We start from the raw sequence: 19,777 nt of genomic DNA on the forward strand, positions 1-19,777 counted from the left end.
GGCTTCTCAGGAGCTCCAGCAACTTTCACCAAGTGGAACAAAATAATGCTGTTATATTTCACCTGCTGTCTTTGGTTTGCTCAATATGTTTCCTGGGTTTAAAAAGGAAGACAAATGTGAGGAAACCATAGACGGTATATAAACAGGAAGAAAGCTTTATCAGAAGTAAGCAAGATCTAAACATTTTTTTAGATGTTGTCAGTTTATATTTATAGTAAACACGTGTGTTGAACATCTAATAATATCCAGATTAGCTTTTTAAATGTTTATTTTGTAGGCTCAGCCACAACATTTTTTGGGGATGGTATACTATCAGTACAATACTGGCCAAAAAATAAATAAATCATTACAGAAACAATCCGTTAGCCTTAAACAGCTTTTTTGAGGCATAGGCTACATTGAGTTTTAAGTTACGTCCAGTAATTTACACGGAATTACAATTTTCTTTGTAACAACTGCTAAAAGAACAGTAAAAAGCACCAGAAGTATTGTGTAACCGTGTATGGGAATACAATTGAGCTTCCTAGTTTGAGCATGGGAGTAGATGGCTAAGAAAAGTGTGTCCATGTATTATTAACAGCTTAGTTTAAGAGGGAAAAGGACTCAAGGCCGTTACTTAATGTTTCCGTTAAGGTTTCGGACATGATCAAAGTGTTATCGAGCCATCCCTAAAATAAAACCCTTTAATTACATTTAAAATAAAGTTATTGCTTGAAAATGTCCAAGATATCATGTTTTTTTCAAATGTGAAATTGACATCAATATGTTAACAGATACCCAAATGGTCACTTACACGATATAGGAGGATGAATGTAATGCTGCTCTCTGTATCAAGGGAGAGCGTGCGGATCATTATGTGATATAAGAAGCTAAGGGGTCTCAATGAGAACATTGCATCTGGGATAAAGTTTCCATATGACAGACTATAGGTATCAAGAGACATAATGCTCAACAAGAATCAATAAAGACAAGGAAATGTTGTGGTGTAGTCATGGTATGTGGAACCACAATGCTATTTTATGGGCTTTTTATGACAATGTTCCTGTATCATGGGTTCAGCAGAAATGTTATCTGAAACATAAGCACAATGCTAATCATCTCGGCTGTCTAGACCTTGCTATGGTGACCCTTAAGATTTTTCTTGGGATGTTTCTAATGGAGCTCATTGCGCTGTTGTAGTTCCTGTAAGTCTCTCAGAATGACTCAGCTAAATGCTTACATTTAAATACAAAGCTTTATCAATGCATGCAAACACACAAAGATATTTTTAGACCCCCTTGGTAAGTCACTATTGATTTTATTTTCATCTCGAGGAGATGCGTTTCCATTTCTTGCACAGTGGTTTAGAGAAAGCAATTATGGACTAGAGTCCTGTTCAAAAAGGCAGGATGCACCTACAGGGATCCAGACTGTTCATAAGATAATTACCAAAATCACTACAGCATATTACACCGTTACTACGCCATCTGAGCAGTGTGTAATATGATTTCACTCTGGAAGAGCAGCGTGATGCTGTCATTTCATTAACTAGATGTTCATTTCATGATGTACACATCACCTGATGCTAAAGTCACACAGCATGTTCAATACTGTCATGTAAACAAAAATATCAATAAATCACTCAATACTCAACCACGTGGAAATGTTATGTTCTAAAAATAAGCCCCGTTTCAGTAGGTGAGCATGTGTTGAATATCTAAAATGTGCTCACGCTCTTGAAGGCGGCTTGTTGTGTTCTCTGATGAATTGGATTTCTGTAATTTCCCAGATTTTCTAACACAATGAGTGCAAGAGGTGTCGTTCCCATTAATGACACTCCTTTGTGAGCCGTGCATCTTGACCCCTATTAAAGTACTGTCACTCGGACAGCAGATGGTATCCGCACACGCACAGAAGGGGAAGGAGTGGCCATGGCAACAGACTCATAATGGCTGGCCTGGTGTGTAGTGGAATCACTCGGCCTAATTTGTTAAGTACCACCTCAGTATATTTGATTTAATCAGTGTATTCAGTGCACAAAACAAGTGGCATCAAATAAATCCTCAGCTGCCCACACTGACGGTGGAACAAACATCTTCTTTAGGTTTTCATAGATATTCATACATTTTCATCATTTTTGCCTTCGTGCAGCCAGTGTTTGATAAAAAAATGTAAGCATTAGTACAACTCAATTGTACATGGGTAGGTTGTACATTACTGGAAAGTAAACCAAGCCAAAAACAGTCGGACACCTTTCCCACAGAAGTTATTGTATTCCACATACCTAACAATAAATTGGGATTGTTAGAGTTGAACAATAAAATAATGTTATCTACAGAATGTAAAATATGACAGATGAGCATCCTGGTTTATATTTTGAGGAAGAATTTCTTCCTGTACAGCAGGTAAGCGATGAGCACCCACAATGCAGTCCCCCACAGGCTTTGGAAGAGCTGCTCCCAGTGGCTCTCCTGGAAGCGCATCTCCCAGCTGAACGGGAAGTAGAACCCCAGGAGAGTGTGACCAACATATACAAAGATGGAGTTCATCCCTGAGGAGGGGAGGAGAAGAGACAAAAATAAGATCCTATCGAACAAGACTCTTTAGAGGAAATCTCATCCTACTTTGCACATTTGTAAAACACATTACGGATAAAACAACTATATTGGGGGAGGCAGTGCAAAAGCTTTAAAAAGAAAAGTTAAACTTTACTTCAAATGCTTGTCTCTGAGTCTGACCAAAACCTTAGCTTGACCAAATCAGTAATAACAACCCCTACAAAGCTATCAAGGCCATTTTAGAAATGGCAGTAGACTCCTTTAATATTAGCTGCAATAGCTAATCCAGGGGGCTAATTACTGTGTTACTAATAACTTTGGTCGAACTCTAAGACCAGCATTTTAATAGTTAATGTACAACTGAAAAGGATCCTTTAAACATGTAAAAACTAACATGTTGGCCACTTTGAGGAAATAAATAAACGATTGAGTGAGTGCATAATTGCAAATAGTCATGTGTTCAATCGATGTAAACATTTCCATTATAGCTTTTTTAATAGAGAGTAGAAGAGTGTTAACATTTACCCCTGTATAATACATGTCATTCTTTGCTAGCGTTTAAGCAGTACCTGGGTATATGAATGGCTGACCGCCCCACCAGCCTTTGATATCAGTGACATAGTACATGCCTCCCAGCAGCAGGAAGGAGACACTGCCCATACACAACACAAAGGACAACGACCTGCGGAAACAAACCATCAGCAACACTTTACAACAACAGCAACATTTCACTCTGTACATCTGGCCATCACTAAAGTGGTGAACAAGGGTGTAAAAACACTGGGTCTATCAATCCTGTACTGCAGATAAATAACACCCAGGGGTCTCGAGGCACTCCAGCAAACTGCGGGACAGTTTGCTGGATTGCTCTAAGGCATCAGCAGTGGATCCTTGGCACGTGCCCCGTGGAGCCGTGCCAGCCAGCCATGTCCCTGTCTGTTCCTAAGTGCAAGAATGTTTGATGTAATACCATCTGATGTAAAATGGCTGCCTCCCGGAGCCTCCTGGCTTTTTTTTATTTATTTTTTATCTCCGCTGAAGTGGGGCCAAAAAGGACTCTTAGCTGGGAGTTAATTACTTCTAGACATCCAGGCAGGGACTCGTACTCAAGGGCTCAATAACCTGTGTATGATGAACTGCCTATAAAAGCCAGGCAGGTAATGGCCAGGGATGAGCGCAGCGTTAGCAGGAGGCCCCAGTGGAACATCATGAAGAATTTGCTTACACATCACAGATGAAATGGTATTCTTCCTGCTGCAACATTAAAATGATTCACTTCATATTAAGGGGAATGTGGGAGTGGAAAGAATGCGCAGGTCGTAAAGTAATGTACGTCTGAGGTTGTATTTCATGCAAAACCATTACAGACGTGCCTTGTTTTACCAAAAAGGCATATGATAGTTTGGGAGCGGTTAGACTACACCGCGGTTATATAGATGCTTTTCCCAGAGCCTGATCCCATTCCATCACACAGAGCTGGTCAAATGTGTTGTGAATGACTAGAGAGGATAAAGCAAGCATCCTTTATTTTCCTGGCTGTGAGGAAGAGTGATCATGTTGGGAGGATGTATAACCCCTCCACCTCACACTCCCGACAGCGCGGGTGATCATTTACAGTCGTAGCTGTCGTTAGAGGTAAGTAAACGCGTGTTTTAGCAGCCTTGATTTGTGCCTGTTGGAAACCCATCCTTTCTTTTGTGAGGAAAAGTGGCTGGATTTAGAGGGTCAGGAAGCACTTACCAAAGGTTTTTATTGACAGGTATAAATCCTCCATCTCGCGTGCACTTAGAAAGGATGGCTGCAGAGATTCCCTAAGGATAGAAATGAAACAGATTTCAAATCGATGGAGGGCGATAAAGTGAGCAGTATTGGGCTGCTAAAACGTGAGGATCAGAATCAAGCAGAGTCCGGAGGATTAACCGATTATCTAAAGTCAGATGCAAAGTCCATCAAGTCACACACACACAATATCGGACTACAACAGGCCAATATGTCCACGCTGGAATGTTATGCTCCTCGTAGACACCCCCCCCTTCAGAGTCACACCCATTTGAGGTGGACTCCACGTTCAGTTATTAACCACAGTACTGAGGAATAGTGTATGATCTCATGGACTCTTCATCAATGAGAGCTGTTACTGCCTCATCCATTTACCTTTACATATCATTTAGATACTTGAGGATACATTCTGTGCTCCAGAGAGAAACCCAGGGCAGTGGTTAGAATCCAAACATGCTTGTTAGGTGGATATCCATCATGTGTATAGATGACAGAATCGATGGTGTGGAAATAGCCTAGCCGGGGCTGGATTGAGTCTCCAGGCTATCCAGGCAGCAGGATGTGGGACGGGGCTGGTATGTGGGGCAATCGCTCAATTTCAATCTCTCACTTCTCGAGCCTGATCGTTGGATTTTAATTAACAGGGACTGTTGTTTATTAGCAGGAAGATGCATGGCCGCCCCTGGATATCAATCTGCTGTAGAAATAACAGAACAGAGAACTGTGGCGTAAAACCCAGCTTGTCCTTTACTGTATCAACACTTCTTTGTGAACCTCCTGTGCATAATATCAATTCTGTGGTTGGATGCCTGTAGAAATGAGCTCCCTCCTCCACTGTGGAGGCCTGCTAATGTCAAGAGCACATGTCTGAAACAAGAGGCTTCAGCTCTGCTCTCCTCTCCTCTGAGGCAAAATCGTATTAGAAAAGTCAATGTGAAGAGAAGGCCGATCGCTAAAACTAATTTTGCTTTCTTTGTCGCTGAAAAACATTTAGTGGGATTAAAAATAGATTCAGCTGAGATTAAAGAAAGAACCAAAGCAGAACACATATGCTGTATTTACACTTTACTCACGGTCTGTATCTCTTCCCAGAATCAATAAAAAAAACTCCAGCTCTCTCTGTCAACAATTGCAGTGCGAGAAAATCTATTTTATTGTTATTCTCTATTTCAGTTAACTGGGATTTTACGTCCCTGTATTGATCCAGCTCTAAACACTGTATGATCCTGAATATAACGTCTCTCAACATCACAATTTTGAATATCATCATCTATGTGACATTACCAGGTGAACCCATGGGGATACAGTGGCGAAACATAAAAGCCTAATGTTTATTTATTTCCTGTTGTGTTACTTTATCACTCTGTGCCTCTGGGAGAAGCCAAATGGATCTAATTTATTTCACCTCCCTCCAGTCACTCGCTCCACAATGATAGTCAATAAGATTCAACACCCGGAGACATAATGGGGAGATTTGTCATTTAGGAATTGAGGTTAATGATATTACATTCTCACAACAGAATTTCAATTGATTCTCACATGTATGAGCATTATTCTTCCCGATTTACAAACACAAAAAGACCCATTCCTCCAGTGCTGGATTTCTTGTATTGGATTTAGTGCATAAATGTTAGACCTATTACAGTCTTATTCGGTTTGTTTGTATCTCTGTCTGTTAGCAGGATTGCTGAAAAAATACTGCCATAACTTGGTGGAAGGGTGAAGCATGAGTCAAGGAAGGTTTGAGCGGATCCGAATCGTGGGGCAGGTGCACCATTTTATTTTTCATTTATGTAAATGTAAAGGCATATCATGCAAATAATAAATGTTAGTTTTGGAAAAACATCCAGAATTATATAGTGGGTGCAATTGCAGATTTGCATGTCATGGCAGACTGGACTATTTATTATTTATTTAGAGGTCTGGTCTCTCTGCCCTTCTAGTTTGATTATAATAATGTTGTAGGACCATATATATATATTTATTTATATACTGTGAGCATGGCTCTGGGGTTGGGGACCTTCCTTTTATTTCCTTTAGCAAGAGCATTAACTTGATTCTTTCTCGTTTAGTAAAAAGTTTGACAACTGCTAAATATATTGGCATACAATTTGGTACAGACATTCATTGTTCCCAGATGATGAATCTCTATTTGGTTAACCCCTTAGTTCTCATATCGTGCCACCATGAGGTCAAAATATGAATTGTAATGACGTTGGTGATCCTCTGGCTTTCCATCTAACACCATCCCCAGGTCAGACATTTGCATTAACCTCAGATATGCTTTCTATTCAGTGCTAATAAATACATTTTAACATTCTCCCAAACTATACTATAATGATGAACATGGTAAACATAGTTGCTTAACATTAGCATGTTGTTACTGTGAGCATATTAGCATACTCAAAGCACCATTGGGCCTAAATGCAGACGCACAGAGCTGCATTTCTCTCTGTAGTGTCTTCTTACATGCTGAGGATTTAAAAGCTTTATATCATTAGAAAGTAACGGCTGGAAGAGAAATATTATGAAGGCTAAAAGCTCTATTGAAATATTGCATAAATGCAGTAACGATAAAACAAAGTTAATGGATGGAATTGTTTACTTAATTTTAGGAACCTTCTGTCAGGTTTAATCACATTGGTCAAACAGTCACACATGCCAGTCTGCAGAAACCAGAAATATCAGAAAAGGCCCAGTAATATATACAAAAAAACTTCAAACTAATGGGATTAAACTAAGTGTTTTTCTCTGACTGCGTCTACTAGCCTCTTTTCATCATGCCCAGTTTCAAAGGCTGAGTGAGGCAGCCAGCTTCTCCGGCTCCATCATCGCTTCGGGCCACAGCTCCGCCGCTTCAGGATGTCTCCCTCCACAGCATGCAGGCTCATGCTAACTAACCCCGTTCTGCAAACAATCTCCTGTAGCGTCTCACTGTACTGTGCAAACAAACAAGCAAAGCTCAGCAAAGCCTTTCCTCCTGGATATCTGTCAATCTCGTTAGGACGGACTAACAGCCTCCTGTCACAGGTTTAGAAATGCAAAACGGGACGTCTCATATAACACTTGGCTTCTCCCTGTGGGACACAATCCCCCTCCAAATGAAATAGTTGCCAGCTTGCCTCTTCTTGTGTTGTGAGACCACCCAGAATAAAAAAAGATCCAAAACAAAAAAGTGCTTAACTGCTTTCTGAGCTGATAACTATCAAAATGTGTGTTTTTATTATGGGTTCGAATGAATTTTTATATTTTTTCTGTTATACCAAACTGTCCATACAGTCATATGATTTGTCTTTAAATGTTTATTGAGACTTAGTGTGCAGGTATATGATTTAATTGTGCCCTTTATTAGATGCTGCAGACTGTAGTAGACATTGAATAACTCTTCTAATCTGCAACCACATGTGAGGCACCGGCAATGAGAGACAGTGTTACCCCCCCGGGGCGCTGGATACTCATGACTGCCCGGAAATACAGCCACACATGGATGTTGTTTAATTGTACTGAGATCACACACATGTCCTGGACTAAGTCCTGCTAATGAATGGCTTAGCCAGCGAATACCAGAGTGGCTGAAAAACATGTTGCAGTCTACCTTCATGGCGAAGTAAAACCGCAGGACCATAAAAGTGCTCAGCCCGGTGTGAGTCACAGGAGCAGGAGAAGGTGATTTGTTGTCTTGGTTTTAAGTTATTAATTGACTTTTATACTCTATACTTTCCCAGCTGTGTTTCAAACCCCCATATTATGCAACGTACCAGGATGACGGCCCACACGAGGAATCGATAGAGGATGTGGACGTTTATCCCCCGGTAGAAAATGATAATTTTCCCAGCCTGTGGAGAAGGAGGCAGAGATAAGCAGGGACACCACAACTCAGTTAATCCTACATTTAATGAGAAATACCATGTAAACACCAGTAACGGGTGTGTGCATGTATTTGCCCTTGGGTAACCAAATATGCCTGGGATGTCAATGCTGTGTCCCTGACGTGGCGCTCACATTTCTCCTATCCTGTTGAGCCAGATGTGGCGTGTAAGTCATCCACACCCTCTGATTAATTTGGTGATGATGAATATGTTTCAGCTGAGGACATTAGCACGGGCAGCACAGAGGAGGGCAACGGACACCTGGCGTGTCGTCTAAGACTCGCTGACGGAAGGGCTCAGTGCTAACCGCCCACCGGGAATTAAGCAATGTGGCTGCTTTTGCAGGGCTACTTCCCACAACGCAAATTATTAAAAGTGACGCTGTCGCCGTCAGAAGCTCAGGTCTAAAGACCAAACCCTTCTCCTCACTTTCTGACAACATTTTGTCATTAAAAGAGGGCAGCTGTGCACTTGCAATTAGGTGGGAAAAAGGTACTTCACATAGCCTTGATTTAAAAAAGAAATCTATTATCTACCTGTATTTTAACTCAATGTAACACAGCATTTAAGGCAAATTAATCAACCAACATTTTTTATAGAAGTTACGTTGTGCTTTAGATTGTTCTGAATGTTAGTTGATTTTGCAGGTGTACAATAAGAAAAACAGGATTTTCTAAGCTCAATCAAAAGAGCTGGCACCGGCAACATAATCTAAACATTTGAGCCTGTTTTGTAAGGGAACAGAGAACATAATTAACTGTAGTCTCACTGATAATATCATTCTTTAAAGTCTGAGCATTATAGTCCATCATTGATCCTCTAGTTAAAGAAGCTCTGGAACAGAAATGAAAAATAATATTTGTATAATTGTACGGAAGTTATTGATTCTTGAGACTAGTTTCTGCCAGTAGTTTTTGACCAGTAAGCCTTCACATAACAAGCTTTGGTCAAATATGAAGAAGTTGCTGCTCTCAGCCAATCAGAGGCCAGTATTGCAAGAATTTAAGGGAGTTCCCCCAAATCACAGAAAAACTTAGAGTGATGAAATGTTTGACATCATCAAACTAATTATAAGTAGCCCTTCAATTAGCCTTGCATTGGTTCAATATGCGGCCAAACCACCCATTTACTAAACAAAGTATAATAAAAAGCATTGTGCCTATTAAAAGCGATAGTAAATTAAGAACCATCCAACAACAACAGAAAAGTATTGACACACAAAAGCGACTCAAAACTTGAAATACTCTTGTACCACTTGTTGAATCACACAGGTCAAATGAATAAACCATCTTACTTGCATCCCCAGGAATCCTATGACAACAGAGTTTATTGTACCCAGAACCCCCTCTGGGTCAAAGGGCTGCGTGGAGCGATACAATTCCTGAACAAAAGCAAGACAACAAGGACAAGCAAGGTTGTTTTAATACCACCTGCACGATTTTAAGAAGAATTGGTAAAATGATGAAAGGTGTGTGTGAAAAGATCTTACTTTGCACGTGGGGTATCTGTACATGTTATCCCCAAACATCCATCGGTCAATGTATCCTGCTGCGCCCCCAGTGCAGTTTGGGTAAAGACCGTCATCCCCAATTCCACCAGCTCCCAAATACCCTCTGATAACAAACAATAGAGTAGTTACCATTCGAAAACAAGGCATTCTAATAGCAATGAAAAAGTAACAACATAACTATAAAGGATTTTTAAAAAATTATTTTATGAGATGATTTAACCAAAGGAAGTTCCTCAGGCCACATTTCCAATGTGAGAGATTTAGTTTAGTTCTTTATTTGAGCTCAACAAGATGCTGGAGGAAACACAAGAGCTCCTATTTGAACCAGGAGTATTGTAACAGTGATGTTATGCAGGGTCACGTAAATGGGGGGAAAACGCAGACAAAAAGCAGCAATGAGCAGAAGACGCAGAGCGAGGAAGATGGATCCTCTGCCTCGGCTCCTCTTATTGCACATGACAGACTCAGATTGGCTAATTATGCCCTCTGAAGCATCCACCACAGGCCCATAAATCACAGAGGTTCATAACACCAGCGACTCAAGGTGCACGCTCACACCTCTGCTGCAGAGCAACAGCCCCAACGGGAGATTATCTCAGCATGGGGGGATTTACACTTTAAGCATACGTGTACAGTGAATTCATGAGTGGATCTGGCTTTGTATGTTATACATACAGACAGTGGGAGCCGTGCTGGGACTTACGTGGGGCAGTTGGGTACAGGCAGGAGCAGAGTGATGCAGAGCCACAGAGTCTCCAGCAGGACGATAATCAGCCACTGTGGCCAGTACAGGACCACGTCCTGGACGGGGTTCCACCAGGGATGCTGCAACACACATACATCGTGTTAAATGCACAATTATTGTCTGCCATTAGGGGTGTTGATCAAAACAATAACAAAAGACACGTTTGGTAGTGTCATGAAGTATTTTAGGATCATAGGTGTTTGCCAGGGGCCAGACACAATGAGTTAAACTGGTCAAACACAACATTTAAAAATACATGTTTTACAACGCAACTTAGCTGAAAATTGGACGTCCCTGAGAGGCAGCGATCCGATTTGTTGCTGATGTTTTCCCAGTCTGTTTCTCTGTTAAAGTGGACCTATCATGCTATATTTGAATAATATATTGGGCCATACCGATATAAAACATATCTGTGAAGTTTTTTTTTCAAAATACCAAACAGATCATGCATTTTAGCCATGCCTCATTTCGCTCTATTTGCTCTTTTCCAGCCCTGTCTTCACAAGAGCTGATTCTGTGGCAAATGAGCTGCAGCTGACCACGCCCCCCTGCAAAGGAGGGACATTGCCTCCAACGATCAATGAGACAAGGTGAGTAACACCAGTAAAGAACAGTTTAATTTTTTGTACTTGTATTGCACTAAACAATTCTCTAGGATTTAAAACATTTTGGGATTACTAAAATGAAAAAACATATAAGATAGGTCCTGTCATTTTCAGAATGTTTTAAGGTGAAATGTTACATTGTACGGCTTTGATGTACCCAGGAATTCAAGGCGCACACAGTGAATTAGCTGTTTATAAATGTTTTGTTCCAGGCAGGACTTTTTTTATCCCCTGGTGTGTAATGAAAGACTAAAGTGAACCTGACAGAGCTGCTCACCGCTCGCAGTGGGATTTCTTCATGGCCCCAGAAAGTCTGCAGGAGAGACAGGACAAAGTAGGTGAAGCCCAGACGCTGCAGCACCCCAGGGATCCTCAGCCAGGACCAGGACACTGCAACACAGTCAACATCATGATCCCTCATGCATGCTCTGATACTCAGTGATGAATATATGACCTTACAACTCAGGTACCAGCACAGATATATAACTATTCCTGCTGATGTGAGCAAATTATAAATCAGGAAATAGACAATATTGGACACGTGAGCATCTTCTCCATAATTCCATTCCATCTTCCTGAAGGAGGATGACGGACAGCACTGGGGATGGTGTCAGCCTACAGGAAACAGACATGTCAAGAACGTGGGAAGCAAATCAAAGATTCCCAGTTATCTCTTTGTCTCGACAAATTGGGGAGGATAAGATTGGCTTGTGGTTAAGAGATTGATGGTAATCTACACATTAGTTAATTGAAAACCTTTTTGCCACACAAAGTGCCATGAAAACAGCGTAATCCCATTCATTGATCCAAGCAAATCAAATAAGAGGCGGAAATGTCTCCTTTCACGGGAAAAGAGGAAGCTCTTACTTATGACACACTTGTTAAACATGCAGGTCACACTCCCGCCATGAAAATTTACTATATCTGTTCCCCCACAACATATATTGTATATAAATTGCATCTTGAAAGTCTTACAGTTTTAAAGAGAACTGCTTTTCTGATCAATTTATTTAGGTTTTTTGTGTGAAGTTGAGACCCTTTTTGATGTTCAATATCATTTAAGAAGTGAAAGCTTTGCTGTCTGCTTCCCACCTCTGAGCACTTTCACTGATAGATATAAAATAAATAATGATTATGTGGTGGAAGTGAGAAGACTTAAACCATCAGAAAGTCTAGCAAATACTAGAAAAGTTAAAAAAAGATGGGTTTCTCATCGTCTGAAGGCTTCTCTACTGTCGGGGTTAGAACTCGACCTTCTGACCTCATCTTTATCTGACTAGGGCCCGTCCACACAGCGGCGTGCGTTGAAGCTTCAACGCTTCTGCCCATTCATTTTGAATGGGGTGACGTCACGCTTTGCCGAACTGTATTGTGGGGAGCGTAGCTACGCGTTGCTCGCATCAAAAGTTGCTCGCGTTGACTCCCCAAGCTTCAGACACGCCCACCGCCAAGCGCCCACCGCCAAGCGCCCACCGCCAAGCGCCAACGCACGCTGCTGTGTGGACGCTCCGTTACGTAACGTCCACACAGTGTTTGCCGAACTGCATTGTGGTTCCGTCGCGTCACTTTGCATCCGTTGCTCGGCCTGAAAGTTGAAAAAAGTTCAACTTTTCAAGCGTCGACAGAAGCGCCAGCCAATCAAATCATATGCCAATACAAGCGCTAGCCAATCAAACCGTGTGCTTGTGTGTCCGGGGCGGAAGATTCATGTGATTGGTTGCTGGTCGCGTGCCAGACACGCCCACCGGCAAGCTTCAACGCGACGCGAACTGTGTGGACGTACCGTTATCATTTCTTGTAGCTTGTCACCATCCAAAAACAATACAAAACTGGTGAATAGTCAGAGATCAAACTTTGAAAACACTGTCGTCTTAAGGTAAATAATATTGTTGTATGTCGAAAACGTCAACTTCTAAGGATTTAAGAGTAACAGCCACGTTTTTTAGCTTCATCACACTACGTTTTGAGTTAATCTAATGGAATGTGAAATGTAACCATTAAAATAAAGTATTATGCAAGTGCTTCAATAAAGGGACAAAATAAAAATATATTGGAGTTTCAAGGTCTCTGCTTTGACGATGATTTGTGCATCTAACCGTAGCAAGGTTTATTTGAAATGACTCATAGTTTCTGTTAAAGGTTAACACCTTCTTCTGTCTCGTCTGACATTGAAATGGTTTAACATATTGAGCCGATATGACTCCATTCTCTTATTAGATCAAACCCTGGGACAGAGCTGCAGAGGACATCCTTGGAGACGGAGGGCAGAGCTGCAGTTTATGGTAAAGTCAGTGTGCTGTTATGCCTCCAGCCTCCACAGCAGCTGCATGGGGCTGAAGAGTGTAACACTATCTGTTTGTAATTGTCCATTACCGCAGCGCTTGTTTTTGCTCAATCCGCTGCAGTTAAACGTCCCCCGGTGCTAGATTTTTAGACTACACACACAATAACAATATTTTTGTTAACCCAGTTACGCAGACATCCACCCAGGAAAGTCCATTAGCGATGGGGAGGGCTAATGTGTGAGGGGCGCCCCGCGCATCCCCAGGTGGACAATGAAATGTGGATTTTCAGCCAGCTTCCCCTTCTATAACCCCCGACACGGCCCTGCAGCTTTGGCTTTTATCACAAGTCTGGATTTAAACATATACTAGATCTTTGTCTTTGTCACTTGACAAACTGCAGTTTTCTGCATATTATAAATATACTAAAAATATGTAGATTACTCCTTATTATAAGACATGGTGTTTTCATAAACAACAAGTCTTCTAACAATTTCTGAATTCATAAAATAGTTGTTTTGCCTTTGAAACAAGTAAAAATGCTGATGATTACTCCTATAACCCAAGCTATTGTTAAAAGACATCTTGTTTTGCTTTGAACATTACACACATACAAGTTTATTATGATGCTCAAAGACATTCCACAAGGTGAAACCATCAAAAGTATTGCATATTTTATTGAACTATGACTGAAACATTTACTTGATTATCAAAGTAGTACCTTTACCTTTACCTTACCTACCCACAACCTACTAATAGTTGGAGGGCTACACGTAACTATATGGAATGAATCTTGAAAAATCCTTGTGATAAAATCTGCTTCAAAATATTTAATACAACAGCAAATGTATTGTTTGCCTCTTTCTGTCCTCTGATGGTTCTAATGATTCTGAGTGCTGTGCATGTGCAATTGGACATATTATTAAACCTGTCAGCGTCTATGTTCATTTCCCCCTTATAGATCAAATTAAAAAGCACAGAACAAACGCATCCACATATAAAGTATTTGTTCCATTAATAATTGAGTGCTGCATATGTCTCACGTACGTGGTCCGTCTCTGGGAGAGTAGTTGAGGAAGCAGAAGCCGAGCATCAGCAGGACGACTGTTCTCCAGGTGATTTTGCGCAGCAGCTGCAGGCGGCTGACTCCTTTCCTCTGCATGGATCTGAGAGCCAACACCACCGAAGTCCCAATAATAAACACAAACCTAGAAGACATAACAATAAAACACAAGTAAGACACAAATAAATATGCATATTTAAGTGAATTATAATGGGAGTGAGAATATATGACAGTCCTCTTGTATTAAACTTACCATGGCATGACAATGTCTCCCACAGTAAGGCCTGCAACGAATCCAGAGGCAAACATTAATATGAATAGACACACAGATACTTGTATTTAATGCCATTGTACAGAGTTCTTGCCCTTTCCTAATCTCTTCAATCCAAAAGGACTAGGAGGTGGATTAAGAACAATGTCCCTAAGTGCTGATCAGCCATTATCTTTCTATTTCCAAAAGGTGAATAAATATCTACACTCCTGTGACAGAAGCAATAAGGAGATTAATCAAACCGCGCTAAAATCAATACACACTTGTAGATGTGGCAGACAGGCTATTATAAGATTTAAATTGAGAACACCCCTAAACACTGACATGGATTTAATACGTTTGAGTGACATTTTAAACTTTTATATTCATGGAGAAAAAGGACACAGAATTCGTAGCATTCATTCCCTCACTGCCCCCTCCAATATTCTCCCAGCTCAGCTGCCATTTAAAATCTCATCCCTCCTTCCCCTCGTCTCCTCCCCGGTTGTTAATAACAACACGAATCTATGGATCGTGCCTTTTGATTTGGCTGGCGTGAGGAATGGCATCCTGTGTGTTTGGTTTGAGACTGCATTAATCATAATTAGTGACAACAGGTCAGAAATGCTGCAGACACAATGAGGAGATTGCTGCTGTTGAATAATTGCCTCGAGTTCATGCACTCATTTCATATCTGGCTTGAGTTGAAAGAAGGCGTACATAAATATTACAAGTATAGGCAGACTGACCACTGTGAGCTGTCAGTCCTTTCAGCTATAGAGGGCTACAGGAATGAGTCCTTAAACCTGGAAATTAGTCAGCATTTTCGCAATTTCTGTTCCTGCATCTAGAAGTAAATGTTTTTTTAATGGGTTTTTCGTTGGATGCCGAAATAAGGTCTGTGGTTAAGAAAAAAAGACAATTCCTAACAAGTGGTTAAATTAAACTGCATGTCATCATGCTGAAATATTATTACGTTTTTCGGTGGTGACGTGATTACATGCAAACACTAGCTTTTTACTTTTGGCGATTGCCTTTATGTTTCTAAATCTCATTTTTTTTTTTTCGTGTTGGAACAAAATGTGAAAGTACCACAAACCTTTATATGCCACATAGTTTATTTTTAACAATAATCCAATGAGCCAACAAAATCCCCAATCATTGCTTTTATCAAATCTATATGATAAGGGAAGACAAATAGTGTTAGTTTTTTTTGCATGTAAATGGTCAGCAAAGGCTCCCCCCCAAACTCCTCCATTGGACTCCTGTTTACATTTCTGTAACATAGTAAGGTCACTATGTATCACTCACGCTTCTATTGGCTAGCACTTCAACAATTTGATCTTAATAGCCTAAGGTGTGCGACATCTCTAAGCAGTTCACCAACATCACAACAGAGCCAGCTAACCAATCAGAGCAGACTGGGCTCTGGTTTCAGACAGAGGGTGAAAAGAGGTGCTGCAGCACAGACAGTATGAGAAAAATAAACAGCTTTTTGAACATCAAAGCACGGAGACACAACATATTAGAGGCACAAAATACAAATACGAACCAGAGGATGTATATAATAGGGCCCCTTTAAGATGTATTTCTGTGCATATCATATACTTAACCATTCCATGGTGCATGTTGGAAGAACCAGTAGCCTCCTCCACTGTAGTTCACAAACACCATCACTGTCAGGGAAAACCTACAAAGACACTACAATGAGTAAGCACTATAGCACGCTGTTGAGTTATTCAGCAACAATTGGATTCTTTTCATTCAGTAAATGATGGAAATTAGGGTTAAATGTGTTTTGAATTCAGCATAACTGTGTCATATCATAGCTGTTTTCTTAACACGTAATTTATACATCTGATACAATATTCGGGTTGAATTATATTTAAAGAGGGGAGGGGAGGGGCTTTTCTTATTCTGTCACACACCAAATGCAAGGTAATGCAATCTAAGCATTATGAATCACTCAGGAAATGAGCACTTGTCCTCTGGATCTCCTCAAGCAGGAGTGCTGACTAAAGACTTTGCTTCTAATATATGATACACTTTATGCTTTAGCACTGGCCAAGGCTGCTGAAACAGCACACGTGATGGAGTGCTTCACTGAATCAGATACTGGGGGGAAAAAGGTGTTTGCGTTGCATGTCAGAAAATGAGTGGGGCCATTACACAACACAAACTTGGGTGGGTAAATATGTATATATTTGCGTGGTCTGGCTATAGAGGGAGATTAAATTGTTTAACCATGTTAAATACTTGAATTTAAGCTTTTAATCCAAGTTTTATTCAATCAAAAATAAATTAGACAATAAGATTAGGACAACCTCTAAGAAATAGACTTTCTGATAAGATGCACTGTACTATATCTGCCTGCTCTTGTTTTTCTGCCCAGATTGAATTAAGAGGTGCACCAAAGCCATTACTGCTCTTTTAGCCCCAACCTGCTGATACGACATTCTAATCGGCCACTATCATCTCAAAAGGGCTATTAAAGTAAGGTAAACCTGGCTACATGTGTCCGTGTACTAATCTCTCTCACGCACGCACCCATCTGCATGCCGGCTATCATTTAAAATTTGACGAACAAATCCATTAGTCGCCATAGTGACAAAGACACAGGTTAAATCTCTTGCCACATGGGAGCCTGGTGAAAGTCCCTGCAATATCAGGGCTTATTGGCCATTTATTTAATCAAAACACTCTCATTGTGAATGAGAGCTCTATTTTAGGTAGATTACATTTCAAAGGCAGCACACAGGCGTCACTGGTGTCTGCCAATTGTGATTAAGGGAAACTATAAATGATTAATATGATGGGATCTGAGATCACTTTGCTTTATGTTGCACCAAAGTTAATACAATATCCAGGCTAAAGCTCCACAGGCTTGTTTCCTGGTGACTAATCAGGTTGAAGTTGTAAATATCCCTGTGAAGCTCTCCAATGAGAATTTGTCACGTCGGTAATAGACTTTATTCATGCCTGGGAATCAGTATATGTGATTTATAGCTAACGGATTACAGATATACATGTCTTTCTCGCAGCAGTGACAACTGGTTATGACTCGCTGATAGACGCTTATGGACTTCTTTGATTTGAATCACTGTACATGCATTACCAATTAGAGTGTTAGCTTAGTACTTTTCCCCATTGCAAATGGATAGTTACACTCTATCACTGCAGAGTATTGAGTTACCTTCTGCACTGGCCATATCAAATACACTGACATCCAACCTAGTCATAATAAATTACTGCTTGAGTGGGAATGCCAAGGTTCCTTTTTTTTTGTGTGGCCAAACATCAGAGCATATCTGAAACTGAATCGGAGGAAAACTTGGAGCTTAGTCAAAAATAAGGAACGGAATGAGTCAGCCACCTGGTGTTAAATGCAAACGACAATCCATTGTTTTGCTGTAATAGTTGTTCCTACTGTTGTATGAATTACTGACGGTGCGATTTCCCACAGCAAGGGAACTGGTGACAGGCTTTTAGCAGTGTGGCACAAGATTAAAATGCAAATCCTTTTAGAAAAATTAACGTTCAACCGTACCCCACTGTTCTCTGTATATCATGTCAGTGGAGCCTGAGCAATGATCAGAAAAACCTTTCAGCTCAGGAGAAAAGCATTTTGCCATCAGAAATGTCTCAGCATTTATGGTAGATGATGTGTCTGTTCTCAGCAGAAAGTTGTTACTTATCAGGGAGAATGGATCATAAGTCACAGGGCTGAGGAGGCAACGCAGCGTTAATCTTGAGTCACAGTTTGATTAAGTGTGTTGTCAGTTATGAGAATTTCCAGTATTACCTATCAGGATGTCAATATGTGACAAGTATCTGTAACCCCAGAGAGACATTTCATCTAATAAGATTAAGCTCAGCGGCAAACTGCATAACAGAAAGAAATGAAATCAAAATGTAGCCTTTCCTTGAACCTTTTGTAAAGTCTGGTTTAAAGGGTCCCTCTTCTGCTCATTTTCAGGTTCATATTTGTACTTTGTGCCTCTACTGGGACCTCTTTACAAGCTTTAATGTTCAAAAAGGTCCAACCAGAGCCCAGTCTGCTCCGATTGGTTAGCTGGCCAGCTCTATTTTGATTGGTCAACCACTTAGAAATGAGCCACCCCTTAGCCTATCACGTACAAAGTGTTGGAGCGCTATCCAATAGAAGCGTGAGTGTTAAATAATGATGTAAACAATTTTATAGAAGTAAACAAAGGAGTCCAATTGAGGCGTTTCAGGCAGGGGGGATTCACTCTCTCTGGAGGGAACTTAAGGATTTTAGCCATTGAAGACCATTTACATGCACAGAAATGTATATAAAATACTACAGGAAAGGGAAAACCCCAACAATCCTATTGAGGCCCCTTTAAGGGTATTTAACCAATACTGCTCCCAGAGTAAATAATACAATGTGGTGTTTTGAATTCAGCTCATATGCACAGTGGTTTCAGATGGCTTTTCATCCAAAAGGAAGCCACAGATGGAGAAGATGCCAATTGTCTGCTGGACGCTGCCTCTGTGAGCTGGATTTCCTCTCGTTCTCTATTTTGGCAGGAGATCTATGGCCGTGTGGATGTGTGCTGATATGTCGACTGTATTATTACATCAATTATTTGGCTAGGGGGAGGTCAAAGCCACACCAGCATCCTGTTTCCAGAGAGGCGTGCTTTGTGTCTACCCCCAGGCCACAATTAAGGCTAGCAGGGAGTCCAGATTCAATCACATGCATCACTCCTGTCCAACAGCAACACGCTGTTCCAAACCCAAGACGCTCTGATATCAGAAATCATGCCCAAAGCTATAAGGCCTGATAACAAAAGCTTTGGGGGAGCATGTGGCCAGACTGTGACCCCTGTAATTATTCATTATGATGGGCCTGTAGATCTTTATCATGCCTCAGACTGCTCCAAAAGGAATTAGCATGTGAACGAGCCGCATGTGGTGATAGACTGATAAACAGGATGGTTACTGATGGCGGACATACCCTCGGAAAGTGTCCAGTGAGAGCAGACGTGTTGGTTTGGCTTTAGTGGTATTTTCCTCCTCTGCCTCACAAGCCTGTGCCTCACCCTGTTAGGGTAGAACGATAAGATGTCAAGTAACTTAACACCATTTTTTTACATACACATTTTAATTACAA

General features: G+C 40.9%; 1 protein-coding gene across 1 annotated transcript in view; it reads right to left on the reverse strand.

The window, feature by feature from the left end:
• Window positions 1-1,280: 1,280 nt before the first annotated feature.
• The window catches only part of LOC104952735 (heparan-alpha-glucosaminide N-acetyltransferase), a 28,560-nt gene continuing 10,063 nt past the window's right edge, over window positions 1,281-19,777 (reverse strand). Inside the window, exons 8-19 of the mRNA XM_010779607.1 lie at window positions 19,622-19,707; window positions 16,254-16,330; window positions 14,644-14,674; window positions 14,375-14,535; window positions 11,323-11,435; window positions 10,399-10,520; window positions 9,675-9,798; window positions 9,480-9,566; window positions 8,075-8,152; window positions 4,278-4,348; window positions 3,107-3,219; window positions 1,281-2,530 (exon numbers count right to left, since the gene is read on the reverse strand). Coding sequence (XP_010777909.1) covers window positions 2,349-2,530; window positions 3,107-3,219; window positions 4,278-4,348; window positions 8,075-8,152; window positions 9,480-9,566; window positions 9,675-9,798; window positions 10,399-10,520; window positions 11,323-11,435; window positions 14,375-14,535; window positions 14,644-14,674; window positions 16,254-16,330; window positions 19,622-19,707 — 1,245 coding nt within the window. The 3' untranslated portion in view covers window positions 1,281-2,348. The remainder of the gene's footprint in view (window positions 2,531-3,106; window positions 3,220-4,277; window positions 4,349-8,074; window positions 8,153-9,479; window positions 9,567-9,674; window positions 9,799-10,398; window positions 10,521-11,322; window positions 11,436-14,374; window positions 14,536-14,643; window positions 14,675-16,253; window positions 16,331-19,621; window positions 19,708-19,777) is intronic.

This window comes from Notothenia coriiceps, unplaced genomic scaffold (assembly GCF_000735185.1).
Source record: "Notothenia coriiceps isolate Sejong01 unplaced genomic scaffold, NC01 NC01_scaffold00020475, whole genome shotgun sequence".
NCBI lineage: Eukaryota > Metazoa > Chordata > Actinopteri > Perciformes > Nototheniidae > Notothenia > Notothenia coriiceps.